This window comes from Prinia subflava, chromosome 9 (genome assembly GCF_021018805.1).
Source record: "Prinia subflava isolate CZ2003 ecotype Zambia chromosome 9, Cam_Psub_1.2, whole genome shotgun sequence".
Lineage (NCBI taxonomy): Eukaryota > Metazoa > Chordata > Aves > Passeriformes > Cisticolidae > Prinia > Prinia subflava.
The window spans coordinates 2,187,084-2,201,593 of record NC_086255.1 but is presented as its reverse complement, the minus strand read 5'-3'; the positions used below and the strand labels follow the sequence as shown (position 1 = coordinate 2,201,593).

The 14,510-nt window shown below is 49.0% G+C and overlaps 1 protein-coding gene across 1 annotated transcript in view; it reads left to right on the top strand.

Annotated features, from left to right (window-relative positions):
- The first annotated feature begins 7,642 nt into the window (after positions 1-7,642).
- Positions 7,643-14,510, top strand: part of PTPRE (protein tyrosine phosphatase receptor type E) — a 92,345-nt gene continuing 85,477 nt past the window's right edge. Inside the window, exon 1 of the mRNA XM_063405099.1 lies at positions 7,643-7,716. Coding sequence (XP_063261169.1) covers positions 7,701-7,716 — 16 coding nt within the window. The 5' untranslated portion in view covers positions 7,643-7,700. The remainder of the gene's footprint in view (positions 7,717-14,510) is intronic.

The following is a 14,510-nucleotide window of genomic DNA, read 5'->3' as shown; positions in this document are numbered from 1 at the left end:
CTTTGCACTGCTTTTTTCCCCTCAGTTCAGAGGATTTGGTTCCCTTTAGTCCCGTTTACCATGAGGGTGATTCCTCCGCGGCGCTGTCCGAGCACAAAGTCATCCTGGTAAACTTTAAACAAACAGCAGTGGCAATAAAAATGTAAAATAATTGAACTTTGCTCTGGGGAAAAAGTGTTGCCACGGTGACAACCAAAGGCCTCTGGAAATGTCCATGGATGATTTATGGTCCTTGCCAAAGCGTCACTTCCCAGATCCCAGCTCGGGATTCATCCAGAGCCTGGAGCTGGCACGTTCCCAGCTCCCCCTGGGACAGTTCTCAATTCCTTGCTTTTTCCTCTTAAAATCCTGACAGCCAGGCTGGAATCTGCCAATCTATATCTCATCTCTGTCTAATACGTTATGATAAAGGTGTAAAATGTTCCTCCTCTGTTCAGATTCCCAGCTTGCCCAAGGAGCTACCCACCCATCCCATGGGAAACATCTCAAATTCTTCACATTTCAGAAAACACTGTGTTGGTCTTGGGCTTTAGTGGGGTGAGGAGGTTCTATCTACTGTCAGTGGGTTATTTTCTAAGAAAGGGCTGTAATTCCTAATTAATTCCACCTATTTTCACCAATAACTCCTTTCCTTTTGCTTTTTATCAGGGACAAAACAAATGCTTTGAGCAGGGCTTCATGTCAGGGCAGCAGGGGATACGTACAGGGAGAAATCCTGGAAAAAATCTATTCTGGACTACAAGCCAAGGGAATATATTCATTTTTTGACCCCAGCTGGCCTAAACAATGACCAAAGAACACGATTTCAAACAGAACCTTCAATGCCCAATTGAAAGGACTGAAGCCAAATTCCAACAATTTGAGATAAACTCAGTCCCCATTATTTTGGGCTGAAACCTGGAACATAAATTAATAATTTATTGTCAGTGTAGAGTATTAGAGATTCCCTTAGCTTTTATTTCTATTAATTATAATGTCATTATCCCACTTCATACTGGAGCCCTGCTCCTGGATCATGCAGAGCTTTTGAATTAACCTTTAGGGAACAACCTGATTCAACAGTGCTGCTGAATCAGCCCGTGGAGTTCTTGTCCTGAGGCTTCCCTGCTTTGCCCTGTGATGACCAGGAGAGATTCTTGAATTTTTTATGGATTTGAAATAGCCAAGAATTTCTGAGGAGGAGTAAATAACTGGGGAAAGACTTATTCTGCAATGCAGTGTTACTGTACTGAGTTTTTTCTGACTTTTATGACTTTTTTCATCCCAAACTTTTAAGCAGTAGTTAGATTTGAAATCCATGGATTTTACTTTTATAGTATTGTGATTTTTATTTTATTTTTCAAACTATATGAAGCTTTGATGATACCTTGGAGGTCATTATTTATAGGAATATATAAATATAAATTTTTAAAAGTATTTAAGTTTTATTCTTAAATAACCTAAATGCTTCATTAGCACAGTGGAAATCAGTCAGGATTTGACTTAAGCTCTGAGGAATAAAGGGAAAGTTCTTACTCTGTATAAAATAATAAGAAACCTGCGTCATTTTCTGTCCAGCACCCAGTTAAACTTTAACCACAGAAATATGGGAAGGCTCTGTTGGGCTGATCCACCTCTCCAGGTTCATTAATCCAACAGTTCCATTCTCCAAAGGACATAGTCCAAGACTTTAGAATCCAAGGATCTTTTCTAATAAACTGAGCTAAAACCTGCCCTCCTGCCATCAGCAGTGCCGCCTGTCCCCTGTGAAATGAGGTTTAAAAATTCAGTACTTAAGAACTGATGTTTGTCTTGCTAAAATCTCCCAGGGAATTATTTTTCAGCTCCTTCAATTGTGATGAATTGAGCACCCAGCCCTTTAAAAATACTGAAGAGCAAAGACTCAGAGCATGGTGAACAGCCTGGGGTTCCCTTCCTTGCAATCTAACTCAATCATATTTAGTTTTTGGTGACTCAGCTCAAATTGTTATGGCTCAAATCATTGAAACTCTCCTGTGGCCCAGGGAGTTGCTCTGAAAATGAGACCATAATTTGCTTTTTTCTTGCTTGTCACCTTGAGGTTCATTCCCTGCCTAGGCTATGATTCCTTGTCTTATTTTTTCCCTCACAGCTACCTGTAAGAACATCATAAAAGCTGGAATTAAAGCTGCAGTTTGACAGGACCTCATCTTGAGAGAGAAAGGAGGAGAGATTGGTTTCCTCTGACTCAGAGAAAATACTCCCTGATCAGCACCTTCTCCACTCTGCCCCCACTGATCCTGACTCAGCCCTGCATGGAGAAAAATCAGATTCATTTGTCATCAGCCCGGGGGGCAGCAGAGAGAGCTGCAATCCTTTGCTACATAAAATGACCCGTCATTTTTAAAGCTTGAAGATGTGAGTATTTCCCCTCCGTTTAAATCTCTTTGCTTTAAGCCAAAAAGACAAAAGGAAAGCCTTTAAATGCAAACTTTTCATGCACATCTATTCTTTAACGTTGCAAACATATTCTTACATGGGAAAAAAAAAATCCTATGGTGGTTTGATGCTTTGCCCACAGCTCCAGCAGGATCAGAGATTAGGGAGGAATTCTTTGCTGTGAGGGTGCCCAGGGCAGCTGTGGCTGCCCCTGCATCCCTGGAAGTGTCCAGGGCCAGGTTGGAGCATCCTGGGACAATGGGAGGTGTCTCTGCCATGGAATGGGATGGATTTAACCTTTCCAACCCAAACCACTCTGGGGTGTTCTCCTGAGGGATGCCAGCAGGGTTTGGCTCCCAGGGGAAGCTCCCAGCTGTGCTCAGCAGCAGCCGGGGAAATTCAAGGTGAGGCAAATGATTGTGAGTTCTGCTGCAGCTGCAATGCTTCCCTGCTGCTGGTTTAAAACTGCCTGCTCTGTGGAAATATTTCATTTAAAACCAGCTGACTGCTGGCAGGGGGACTTGGCAGCAGGGCTGGCAGAAGCGCTGCTGATATTTGGGATTTTCCATGGGCCTGACCTTCGTGGCTCATCCTCGTGTCTCCCACAAAGCCCTGAAGTCCTTTTGCATTTCCATTTTCAGTCTCTGCCTGCAGAGGGGCTCAGCTGCTTCATCCCTCAGCTGGTTTGGCTCCAAAAAGATTCCAAAAACTTCCAGGATGTGCAGCATCAGTCCATGGATTCCACGCAGGACCAAGCCATGTGTTGCCAACGTTGCCTCTCCCTCTTCTGTGATGGATAAATTGGAATTAAAGCAAATTATAGAATATTAAGACCGAAATCCAGGGATTTTTTTTCCCTCTGCACTTTGCAGCCAGCATTCAGATGGAAACAGGGATTTGTTTGTGCTTTTGGACTGGAGGAGGGGAATGGGATAAAGCATTTATTGGAGCTGGGGTTGAGAAACGTGAGGCTGCACTGATCTGCAAAATGATTGCAGCAATTCCTTGGGAAACTTTGGAGCTCTTGGGAAGAGAGGGGTGTAACTCCATTTCCATGGATCCCTGCCCGGCGCTGCTGTGGGGTGGATTTGCACAATTCCATTTCTGATTTCTTCTTGCCCTCTGACACCCTTTTTTTTCCCCCCAGCACTTTTGAAAAACAAAGCAAACACCTTGGATATGTTGCTTGGATTTCTTGCCAGAAAATGCTGAAAACTTCTCAGCTGAGAGCTCCCTCAGGGGATGTCTGAGCTCTGATGCTGGAGTGGGATCACTGCTGGACTATTGTCCCTCAGACAGCTGGAATATTGTCCCTCAGACACCTGGAATATTGTCCCTCAGACACCTGGAATATTGTCCCTCAGACACCTGGAATATTGTCCCTCAGACACCTGGAATATTGTCCCTCAGACACCTGGAATATTGTCACCAGCCCCTCAGAGCTCAATCCTCTCACCCCAGCAGCCAGCAGGAACTGGGAAAAAAATAGGGGAAAAAATAGGAGTGTTTAAAATAAATGGAAGATCCCAAAGCCACCACGCTGGAATCAGCACAAATGTGCACAATCCTGGTTTAAATGATTGTTGCTGCCAGGGCATCCCTTGGATGTGAGTTGTGCCCACCCTGGATCCTTTGGAAAAAGGCCTGAAGTGCCAGGAAAGAGGGAATGGCTTCAAACTTCCAGGTTAGCCGGGATGTTGGGAAGTGGAACACCCCTGGCTCACACAGCAGCTTCAGGGACAACACTGAAATTGCCTTTTCTCAAAGATATTTGGGTTAAGAAATGATCCAGCATTAAGTTTTGAAGGGAAATAAATCCTTCCATGGGGAAGTTTATCCTCTACAACCTCTGCCAGGGCACTCAGCCTGGCAGGGGAAGAGGAGCAGCAGTTCCCTGACTCCTTGTTTGTCCTGTTTCTCCCCCTTTCTAAGCTGGAAAATCCTTGGTGGAAATGTTTGCAGGCTGTTATGGTAAAATAAAGAGGTTTAAAATGAAATCTTGAAATTATAGAGATATTTCTTTTTTTTTTCCCAACTCCAAAAGTCAGTGTTTGCATTTCTCTAAATAACAGTGCTCCACTAAAACCTTTAAGATCTCTCAGGGTGTCTTTTCTCCATACCCTAAAAGATGACACAGCTTTAAAATTATATATTCTGCTTTAAAAAATGTTTTAATTTATGACTGAATGGTGAAACTGAGTGATCAAATGCAATTTATTAAAGAGTGAGAGGCAAAAAACAGTCCTGTCATTTTAAGAAATGGAAAATACAGCCTTTGCAATATTTTCATTTTAATAAAAAGTGGCTTTGAAGCTGCTTCAAGGTGTGGAGTGTTTAAAACAACCCCTTGAGGTGGAGATGGAGAGAAGAGCAGGCAGGGCAGGCTTTCACTTCTGGCAATTTCTGTAACAATTTGAAAGAGATGTAGGTTTGAACACTTCAATCTATTCCTACAGACTCCTAATTTTAGATTCCAAATGGAAAATCCTTCGACAAACACCCCTTTGAAGTCATTAAATTAACTACTGCTGAAACATTACACAGCCTCACGCTTTTGCCCAATTATCCCTACTTTGAAGAGTTTTCCTTGTGTTTTTAGGCTGAGGTGTATTTGCAGCATCAGAAATCACAGGTCTGTGTCAGTTTTTTGCTGTCCTGCCTCTGATTTCTTGATTTTTTCAGGAATTAACAAGTTTTATTGCAGTACATCAGCAAAAAGACTAATGCACTGTGCTCTACCAAGGGCATTGTGTTGGAACACCCAAATAAAATGTTGGAGTTCAAATATTGCCTCTTTCCTATAATTTATTTTCTGGAGCTTGTCCAGTTATTCCTACTTTGAAGAGCTTTTCCTGAACTTTCAGGCTGAGATGTCAGAAATCCTGACGTGGTCTGGGTCAGTTTTCTGCTGTTCTGCCTCTGATTTTCTGATTTTTTCAGGAATTTGTAATTTTTCTTCTGCTACATCAGCAAGGAGAACAATTTACTGTGCTGCCTCCAAGGTTATCACGTTGGAATTACCCAAAATAAAATGTTGGTGTTCAAACATTGCCTTTTTCCTGTCATTTATTCCCTGAGCTTGGGGCAGAGCAGGCGCCTCTCTGTACCAGAGAGCAGCAGAACTGGAACTGCTCTGGGTGAAGTTCTCACCTGGAATTCTGCTGGAATAATGTTCCTTCCAAGGAAGGGATGAAGGGGCCAGGAGCTGTGGGAGGCCCTGCAGCATCTCTGGAAAATTGGAAGCAAAGGTGAAAGGGCTGCCAAAATCTGCCACTGCTGAGAGGGGTTTGATTGGAGATGGAAAGAGAGAAAAAGACACCTGAGCTGTGAGGTGGAGGGAGAAAAGCCCCTGCTGGATATTGGAGTATCCCAGGGCTGCGATAAATGTGGGATCATCTGCTCGCTGTTATCTTATTTTTGCACAAGGTTTCAGCCTTCCACTTCCTTGAATTTATTTTTTTGGTGCAGCTTCTGTCTGCCTTCTGTCAAGGTGATTCAATTGCTACTAAATGGCTCCAAATCCCACAGGAGCCTCGTTTCTCATCCTCTCCCCTTTCTCAGCAGCAGGAATTCCCTTCAGACCTTGTCTGGAGAGATCTGAAATTGGGTTTCACGACACTTCATCCTTCAGATCCCCACTCCTGGACTTTAAATCTGGATTTCAGGCTCTCTATCAAGAGCATCACCCTGGGTTGTTTTTCTGCAGCCAACAAAAAATCAGCCTCAGGCTGTTGGCTCCAGCTCGTTAATGTATCCTGGAAAACACAAGTGGCATAAACCTGGCCTTGGAGCATCCTGGATGAGAGGGAGGACACAGAGCTGGGGACTAACGAGGCTAAATGATCAATATAATCATCAATTATGGATGTCAGTGTGGAAGACGGGCTGAAGTTCTTTTTACAACTTTATTTCATGAATGCACAATTTATTTAGATATTCCCCTTCTCTCCAGCAAATCCCTTCACACCAAATAATGAATTAAAAACTTTATTGTACAACTTGGCTTCCCATTTCTGTCTCATGAGTAATTAATTTTGGGACCACACCGCCTAACAGTATCCTTAATTCCTGCACTAATAGAAAATGTGGTCATTTTGTCCAACATGTGTAATAATTCTATTTATTTTATCACCTGGCTATAAGTACTCATTTAAATTAATATCCAATTCCTTGCGAGTGGTTTCCAGAGAGAAAATCCCTGACATGAAGTCATTTGATCTGCAAAAATGTTCATTAAAATCCAGCTCCTCCCTGGTGCTGTGCCCGCTTGCTCTGCCATGTCTGCTCACAGAATTTCAGCCTACATTAAATCTCTGTTTCCCTGTCAACACGATGCCAAGGGGACCTAATTAGGCCCTAATGAAGTTTTCTGCAGAAGACACAAATATTCACAGGTGTTCTGGTATTTTTTTTCCTTCTGGTGGGTCTTTCTTTACAGCCCCTAATTGTCTGAGAACCTTTGGAGCACCCAAATATTGTGTGCATATATTGTGTGTGAGGGTTTGGAGAATCACTAGGGCTGGGAAAGTTTATTAAGATCTCTTGGATCTCTCCTGGAGGAGGGATTTCTCCTGCTGGGATGCTCTGCTTGTTCTGGGACATCCTTTGGGAAACTTGAACATGCTGTGCATTGACATGGGGGAGGTTGAAAGTAAAATAATAGAAACATTAAGGCTGGGAAAGACTTCTCAGATTACTTGGATCTCTCCTGGAGGAGATTTCTTCTGCTGGGATGCTCCTCTTGCTCTGGGACATCTTTTGGAAAAGTTAAATCTGGTGTGTATGAGCACTGGGGGGTTTGAAAGTAATCCAGACTTTGATTAAGGTTAGGAAAGACTTTTAAGATTTTTCCCAGAAGAAGGATTTCTCCTGCTGGGAGGCTCTTCTCGCCCTGGGACATCTTTTGGAGAACTTAAAAGCGGTGTGCATGGATATGGGGGGTCTGAAAGGAATGCAGAGAATCGCTGGGAAAGACTTTTCACTCCTTGGATCCCCCCTGGAGCAGGGATTTGTGCTGCTGGGAGGCGGCTCTGGCAGAGGTGTGTGGAAGGGACTGGAGCCAAGAGGCAGCGAGAGATGCCGCCGTGGCTCCTGTGTGCCGGCGGTCCCTGCTCCCTGCCCCACCTTCCCCTGCCCGCTCCCGTTTCGGCTCTCCCGCCCCTCGGAGGGGACGCCGGGCACCGCCAGCCTCGGGTGTGTCCCTCCCGCGCAGGCAGCGACACACCCGGGGCGGGCCGGGCAGCGAGGGGACAAACCCCGGACATGTCCCCAGGGGCCACTGCTGCCTGCCGGGGGCCGCGGGCATGGGGACACGGGCAGGTGCGGCACGGCGGCGATGGGGACACGGGGATGGGGACACGGGCACTGGGACACAGGAATGGGGACAGGGGCACGGGGACACGGGGATGGGGACACGGGGATGGGGACACGAGCACGGGGATGGGGACACGGCCGGAGCCGGGCGCTGCGGGAGGAGCTCGGGGGGAGCTGGGCGCTCGCAGCGCGGCAGGTGCGCGCCGGGGGGCGGCGGGGCTGTCCCTGGCGGGGCTGTCGTTGTCGCGGCGGTGGCGGTGACGGGGCTGTCGCTGCCGCTGTCGCCGTCGCTGTCGCTGTCGCCGTCTCTGTCGCGGCACAGCCCCAGGCCGCGTCCCGCTGCAGTGAGGGCCGTGCCCGCCAGGCGGCGCCGCGGGCCGGGGCCGGGGCCGGGGCTGAGCGCGGGCTCGGGAGCGGCCGCGGCAGCGGGAGCGGGAGGAGGCGGCGGCCAAAGCGAAATTTCCTGCCGGGAGCCGCCGCCCCGGCCCACAGCGCCTGCCCGGCCGGCCCGGCCGCGCCGCCAGCGGCCCGCGGAGCCGCCGCAGCCGCGCAGGTGAGCGGGGAGCGCGGGCGGAGGCGGGCGGGAGCGGGGATGCCGCCGCCGCAGGTGCCGGGAGCGGCCGGGCGGCTCCGCTCGCCCCGGCGCTGCCGAGCCCGGCACGGACGGGAGAGCCGGAGCCGCCCGGGCCGGCCCTGGCCGCCGGCGAGACAGCGCAGCGACACCCGGGCAGCGACACCCGGGCAGCGACACCCGGGCAGCGCCAGCGCCGCGGGGGCAGCGCCGGGCGGGCGGAGCGGGTGGAGCGGCGGCCGCGGCTCCCCGGCGGGGCTGGGACCGCGCGGCGCTCGGGAGATGCGGGACAAGGGCACGGCCGGGTGCCCGCGCATCCCCGCGCATCCCTGGACATCCCTGGATATCCTCGCGCATCCCTGAGCATCCCTGGGTATCCTTGGACATCCCTGAGCATCCCCAGACATCCTTGGGCATCCCCGCGCATCCCTGAGCATCCCTAGACATCCCCGCGCATCCCTGGACATCCCTGGGTATCCCTGGACCTCCCTGGGTATCCCCGCGCACCCCTGGACATCCCCGCGCATCCATCCCAGGGGTGCTCCCCCGGCTCTGCCCCGCTCCCGGGATGGGGCTGGCGCCTGAGCTGCGCCTTTCAAAGCGATTTTCTGCCGCCGGTTCCCATCCAGCCCCTCCTGAAATGAGCGGCACCGGTGGCCGCGTTCAGGTGAGCGGGACCGGTGGCTGCGGACGAACTCTGCTGGTCTGCCACGGTCAGGGCTGGTGTTGTTTAAACTCCCTCTGTTTGTTCCATTTGTCCCATTTATTAGTTGGCTTTCACTCGGCTTTTCACCGCTTCCCATCACGGGGTTTTATTTTCCTCTTTACTCGCGGCTTTTGGAAAGGGTTAATGGCTGTTTGCTGTGGGATGAGCAGTGTTTTCTAATTGTGCAAGGCTGTCTCCTGGGTGTTTTCCCAGTTTTTCAGTGCGGTTCCTCTCCATGTGGTGGTTTGCTGTGTATTCAGCTGTGTAGCTGTCTGTGTCTGATTTGGATGGGGTAGACACTGCCGAGTTGAAAGAAAAGACAGTGCTTATCCAGCTTTTTTTTTTTATTTATTATTATTATTATTATTATTATTATTATTATTATTATTATTAATTTTTTAGATTTTTTTCCTCCTACCGTGTTATAATCTGTGGAAAGTAGAAATAAAGATGCAGAGAATTGAAAAAATAATATTTTTGAGGTGCGTGACCGTCGTACCTTCTGTACATGTTGTGTTTGGGGCTTGTAAATAAATAAATAAATAAATAAATAAATAAATAAATAAATAAATAAGTAACTTCTGATGAAAACTGATGACGTTCAGGTCAAAGCTGGGTGTAGTTTAGAAGAGATTGAAATGGGGATAAAATGCGCTTTCCTCATCCTGGAGGGACGTTGTTCCCCCCTTGGCTTTGCTGGGGGATAAATGGAACCAGTGAAGGCTTGGAGTGGGAAGTTTGAGGTGGTTTGGGGGGACCGGCCCGGCTTGGTGTTGAGCAGGTGGAATTTGGGCTTTGAGGGGAGTTTTAATGGGCTAACGAGGTGTTTATGGGGCAATGGGGATGCAGTGGGACACGCAGGCTGAGGTCCCCGGGATGAGGGGTGCTGCTGTGGGTGCAGACATCACTTGTGGGGTGCTGGATCAGCCGAGCCCACGGAATTGAGCTGAAAACATTTGTTTTGTCAAGTGCTGGAACGAGCTGAAATGTGTGGAGCGAGCTCAGAAATGTGCGAGGGGAAGGGAGAGAAAATAACTGAGGAACAAAGCGGCGTAGGCGCCGTGTTTGATGCTTTGTGTGCCCCCAGATGAAGGGATGGCTGTGCTCCCCCAATTGTTCCTGCCGAGCTCTGCATTCCCCACAGGCAGGGATTCTCCCAAGCACTGAGCAAAACTGGATTCCTGCTCTGAAAGCGTCACTGATGCCTTTAACAAACCCAGACATCCTCATGTACCTAGAGCAGGGTGCTGGGGCTGTTTGGGCTGCAGGAATTTCTCCTCAGGTGTTCCGTGGGGAATTTCAGCACGTTTGGGCCCTGGTTTGTGTTTGTACCTTGGTTTTTTTTCCTGCTTTTCACCTGATACGTTTATGGTTATTTATCTGTTAATAAACTCAGTCGAGGTTTTTCTTCTCTGAGTAAGGGCTGGCTTTCCATAAACCATCTTAAATCCTGGAATTTTCTTAATCTTACTCTTCTTCCCTTCCCCTGCATGACATTCCCAGCTCCTGGGTGGTGTCAGGAATTTCAGTGTGGGCTGTGAAAAGGATTGCTGGGGGACCCGGCAGGTTCAATATCTGTGCCAAACCTTCCTGGCCCACGCAGGTTCCCGTGGAGCTGGGCCAGAGGGCAGAGCTGCTCCTTGCCTTGCACAGCTTGGGCTCCTGCACCCTCCCAGCTGGAAGGTGCCAGCACTGGAGCAGGATTTTGGGGTTTGTGCACCCTCCCAGCTGGAAGGGGCCAGCACTGGAGCAGGATTTTGGGGTTTGTTGGGTTTCTGGAGTTGTTGGTGCCCCAACCAAAGCTGCAGAGCTGTGTTACTAACCGAGCTGGTTTCAGAGTGTGTTCCAGCAGAGCTCTGTCTGGTGTACTTGGTGCCCTTTTTTCACTCGTTTAAGAGGTTTTGTGAGGAAAAAAGAGTGGACAGAGGTTGACAAACTGCCAAGTGAAATGGAGCTGCAGGAAGTGAGCGCAGTTCTGCCCTGTCACAGATGTCCTTGGTGGTTTCTGAGAGTCAGATCCACGCGCTGCAGGAACACTGAAGGGTTTGGCTTGGAAAAGAGCTCAGAGCCCATCCCACCCCTGCCATTCAGGGACACCTTCCCCTGTCCCAGGCTGCTCCAGCCTGGCCTTGGGCACTGCCAGGGATCCAGGGGCAGCCACAGCTGCTCTGGGCATCCTGTGCCAGGGCCTGCCCACCCTCCCAGGGAGCAATGCCTTCCCAATATCACATCTAAATGTCCCCTCCTTCAGTTTAAAGCCATCCCCACCCATTCCTGTCACTCCATGCCCTTATCAAAAGCCCCTCTCCACCTCTTGTTATCAGCAGAGTGTTCATGTTCTTCATGCTTGGTGATGCCAGGTGAATTTGTTCAAGGTTTTGGAGCAGCTCAGCTGCAGTGGAAAATAAAAAAGGGAAGGTGTGGAATGCTGTGGAGGAGAGGAAGCAGGAGGATCCCAAGGAATACTGATTGTTTGGGAGCACACAGAGTCCACCCTGCTCGCTGGAGGAGTGGCAGCTTCTGCAGGAAAATGGTTCAGTTATAGAGAACCTGAGGGTTGTGTTGGTCTCTCCTGGGCACTTTGGTGATGTTGGCGCTCTGTAGATGTGATGCTCTGTTTCTGTGTTTCCAAAACATTCCTCAGCAGGGATTGCTGCAGGAGGGGATCCCGAGTGTGGTGTCAGTGCTCGAAGGCCATCAGCACTGAATGAGGATGTTTGGGTGGACAAAACCTGCCTTTACAAAGGAATTTAAAGTGAATTACTCTGTCTCTGGACACGCTGTGAACATTTCTCAGGAGAAGAGGTTGCAAACAGATGTTCTGGGTAGAAGCTGCAATTCCACCTATTCCAGGGGAGACTGGCAGGAAGGGACCACGTCTCCTTTATGGGCAGCGTGGTGGGAACAGCACAGTGGGATGGGTTTGGTGAATCAGACTCCAACTCCGGCACTTGCTCCTCATCCAGCACCCCCGGGGAGGCTGCAGTTTTCCCAGGGAGGCTGCAGTTTTCCCAGGGAGGCTGCAGTTTTCCCAGGGAGGCTGCAGTTTTCCCAGGGAGGCTGCAGTTTTCCCGGGGAGGCTGCAGTTTTCCCGGGGAGGCTGCAGTTTTCTGGGAAGGCTGCAGTTTTTCGGGAAGGCTGCAGTTTTCCCAGGGAGGCTGCAGTTTTCCAGGGAGGCTGCAGTTTTCCAGGGAGGCTGCAGTTTTCTCGGGGAGGCTGCAGTTTTCTGGGAAGGCTGCAGTTTTTGCAGGGAGGCTGCAGTTTTCCAGGGAGGCTCCAGTTTATGCAGGGAGGCTGCAGTTTTCCAGGAGAGGCTGCAGTTTTCCAGGAGAGGCTGCAGTTTTTTGGGGAGGCTGCAGTTTTCCAGCATCCCTGCAGGTTGGGGAGCAGCAGTTGGGCAGCCAGACCCGAGGGATGCTGTTTGGATGCCCGCAGTGAGCAGCTCTCTGCTCCTCGATGGGCATTTCATTATTGATCTCCTGCTGCAATATTAATGGCAGCAGAATCCCTCTGTAAGCTGCAATACCGTTCTGTGCCCAGCATGGAAATTGGTGTGAATTGGATCCATGAATTATGAAGGAGTTTGGAATTGCGTGGTCTTGGTGGAGCGTTTACGGCTCCCCTGGATGTGACTCTGGTTTTACGGGCTCAGGGAAAGCTCTGGGTGTTGCTTGAGCTGGTTTGTGATGTGATGCAGCAGAATTCGGGCTGAATGAGGAGTGGATGCTCTGTGCAGGATTTCTGCATCTTTTCTAACTCTAATCCTGTATTTTTTACTCATTGTGCCTTTCTGCACAGGGTTTCAGCCTGGTGTTGTTTTTGCCCTGTCTAATCTGAATTATACAATCCCAAATGCTCTAAGTGTTAACGGTAAAAAAACCTCACCCGTATTTATTCCAAACTTCGTGGTGAAATGTCTTTATCTCTTCAGGTTTGTTGTACAAATATATTTAATGCTTGTGTAAGCCAGAGCTGAAATGAGATACTGATAAGGCAGCGATTAGGAGGAGCTCAGCAGCAGCATTTGTTGAAGTGTTTGTACAGGATTTAATTTTGAGTTCTTCACATCATGGAGTGTATTTTTAAGGCATGTTCAGCCGACTTACTGCAGGTATAATAATAATAATTCCATCCCTGATATCCCTCTGCCCGCCCAAATCCTCCGTGTTTCCTGCAGAGGATGCCTCACCACTGACATCCTCTGCCCCAAAATTGCCCTTTTCCCTTTGCCTGCTGGCGCTGACTCAGTGCTGAAATGGCAAAGTAAAATCTGCTCACAGAGATCTGTCTGTGTTCAAAGGTGTTTCCTGGCTGAGGGGAGAAATAAAACTGGGGAGAAATTTGCTAGATTTGTTTGTTGCTTGCAGTGCTGGTGGATTGACACTGGGAAATGTACAACAGCTCAATTCTGGGATTTTCTATCACTTTTATCACCTCTGTAAAAAGGAAGAAGTGCTCAGGCCTGAAAGCTTGTCTTATCTGAGGTTTCCTTTTTCTAATGTACAGCAATATTTTTTTTTGTAAGAATGAGAGATCTGAGCAGGTAAAACCAAAAAGCAAAGCTGTAAATCGGGCAGGGGTGAGATGAGACATAAACTAAAAAAATATCTGAGTGCTTGAAGTGCCAATTTTGGGATTCCTGTGCTGGGAAGAGGCAGCTCTTCCCCACAGGAGTGTTAGGATGCCCCAGCAGCTGGAAGGAGCTGTGCCAAGAACAGCTGTTCCCTGAAGATAAGGCACAAACAGGGATGCAGCAGCAAGGATCACCGGGAAGAATGAGCACTTGCAAAGGCTTTGGTTTAGTAGGACAATGAATTTTAAAGAGAAAGCAAAGAACAGATTTGCAAGGGAGGAAGTGAAATGTGTGTCACTCATGTCACTTCTAAAAGATCGGGTCACAACAATCAGGGCAGCTGGAGGATAAATCAATCACTTGGAAGTTTTGTTGCTCTGGAGAAAATAATTTAGAGTGAAATACCCAAATGCACATCCATGGCAAGATCTCACCCTGCTGAGCTCAATGGATTCCAGGTTTCCTGCTGGCTGGGTGTTCCTTTCATTGCTGGGGGGTTGAATTTTCTTTCCTCCCACCAAAATCATTCTCTTTCACCTGGAATAACTTCTGCAGGAAGCTGAACTGGAGCTGCCGTGGTTCCTCCTGGTGCCCCTTCAGCCCAGCAGAGCAGTTTTGGTAGAGGCACACTGGGATGAACTGGGAGCTCCATGCTTTTCCAAACCCCGCTTTCCCATGGCTGGGGGTGATGGGGGTGGGATGAGGACGGCGTGGTTGAGTTTGGGTTTGTTGTGAGGGTTGATAATTCCCTGTCAGTGATCCTGGATCCCACAGGTGCCCCAGGGGCTGCTGCTGCCCTGTCAGTTCCCAAAGGAATCCCACCCCAAGGTGGGCCCACACTCCGTGAGGTTCTCACCATGCCTGCTTTTATCCTGGTGTTTGTCCCTGTCATTCCTTACCTCCCGTGGTTCTTTTCATGGGATTTTGCCTCCAAAGCAAATCTCACTCTG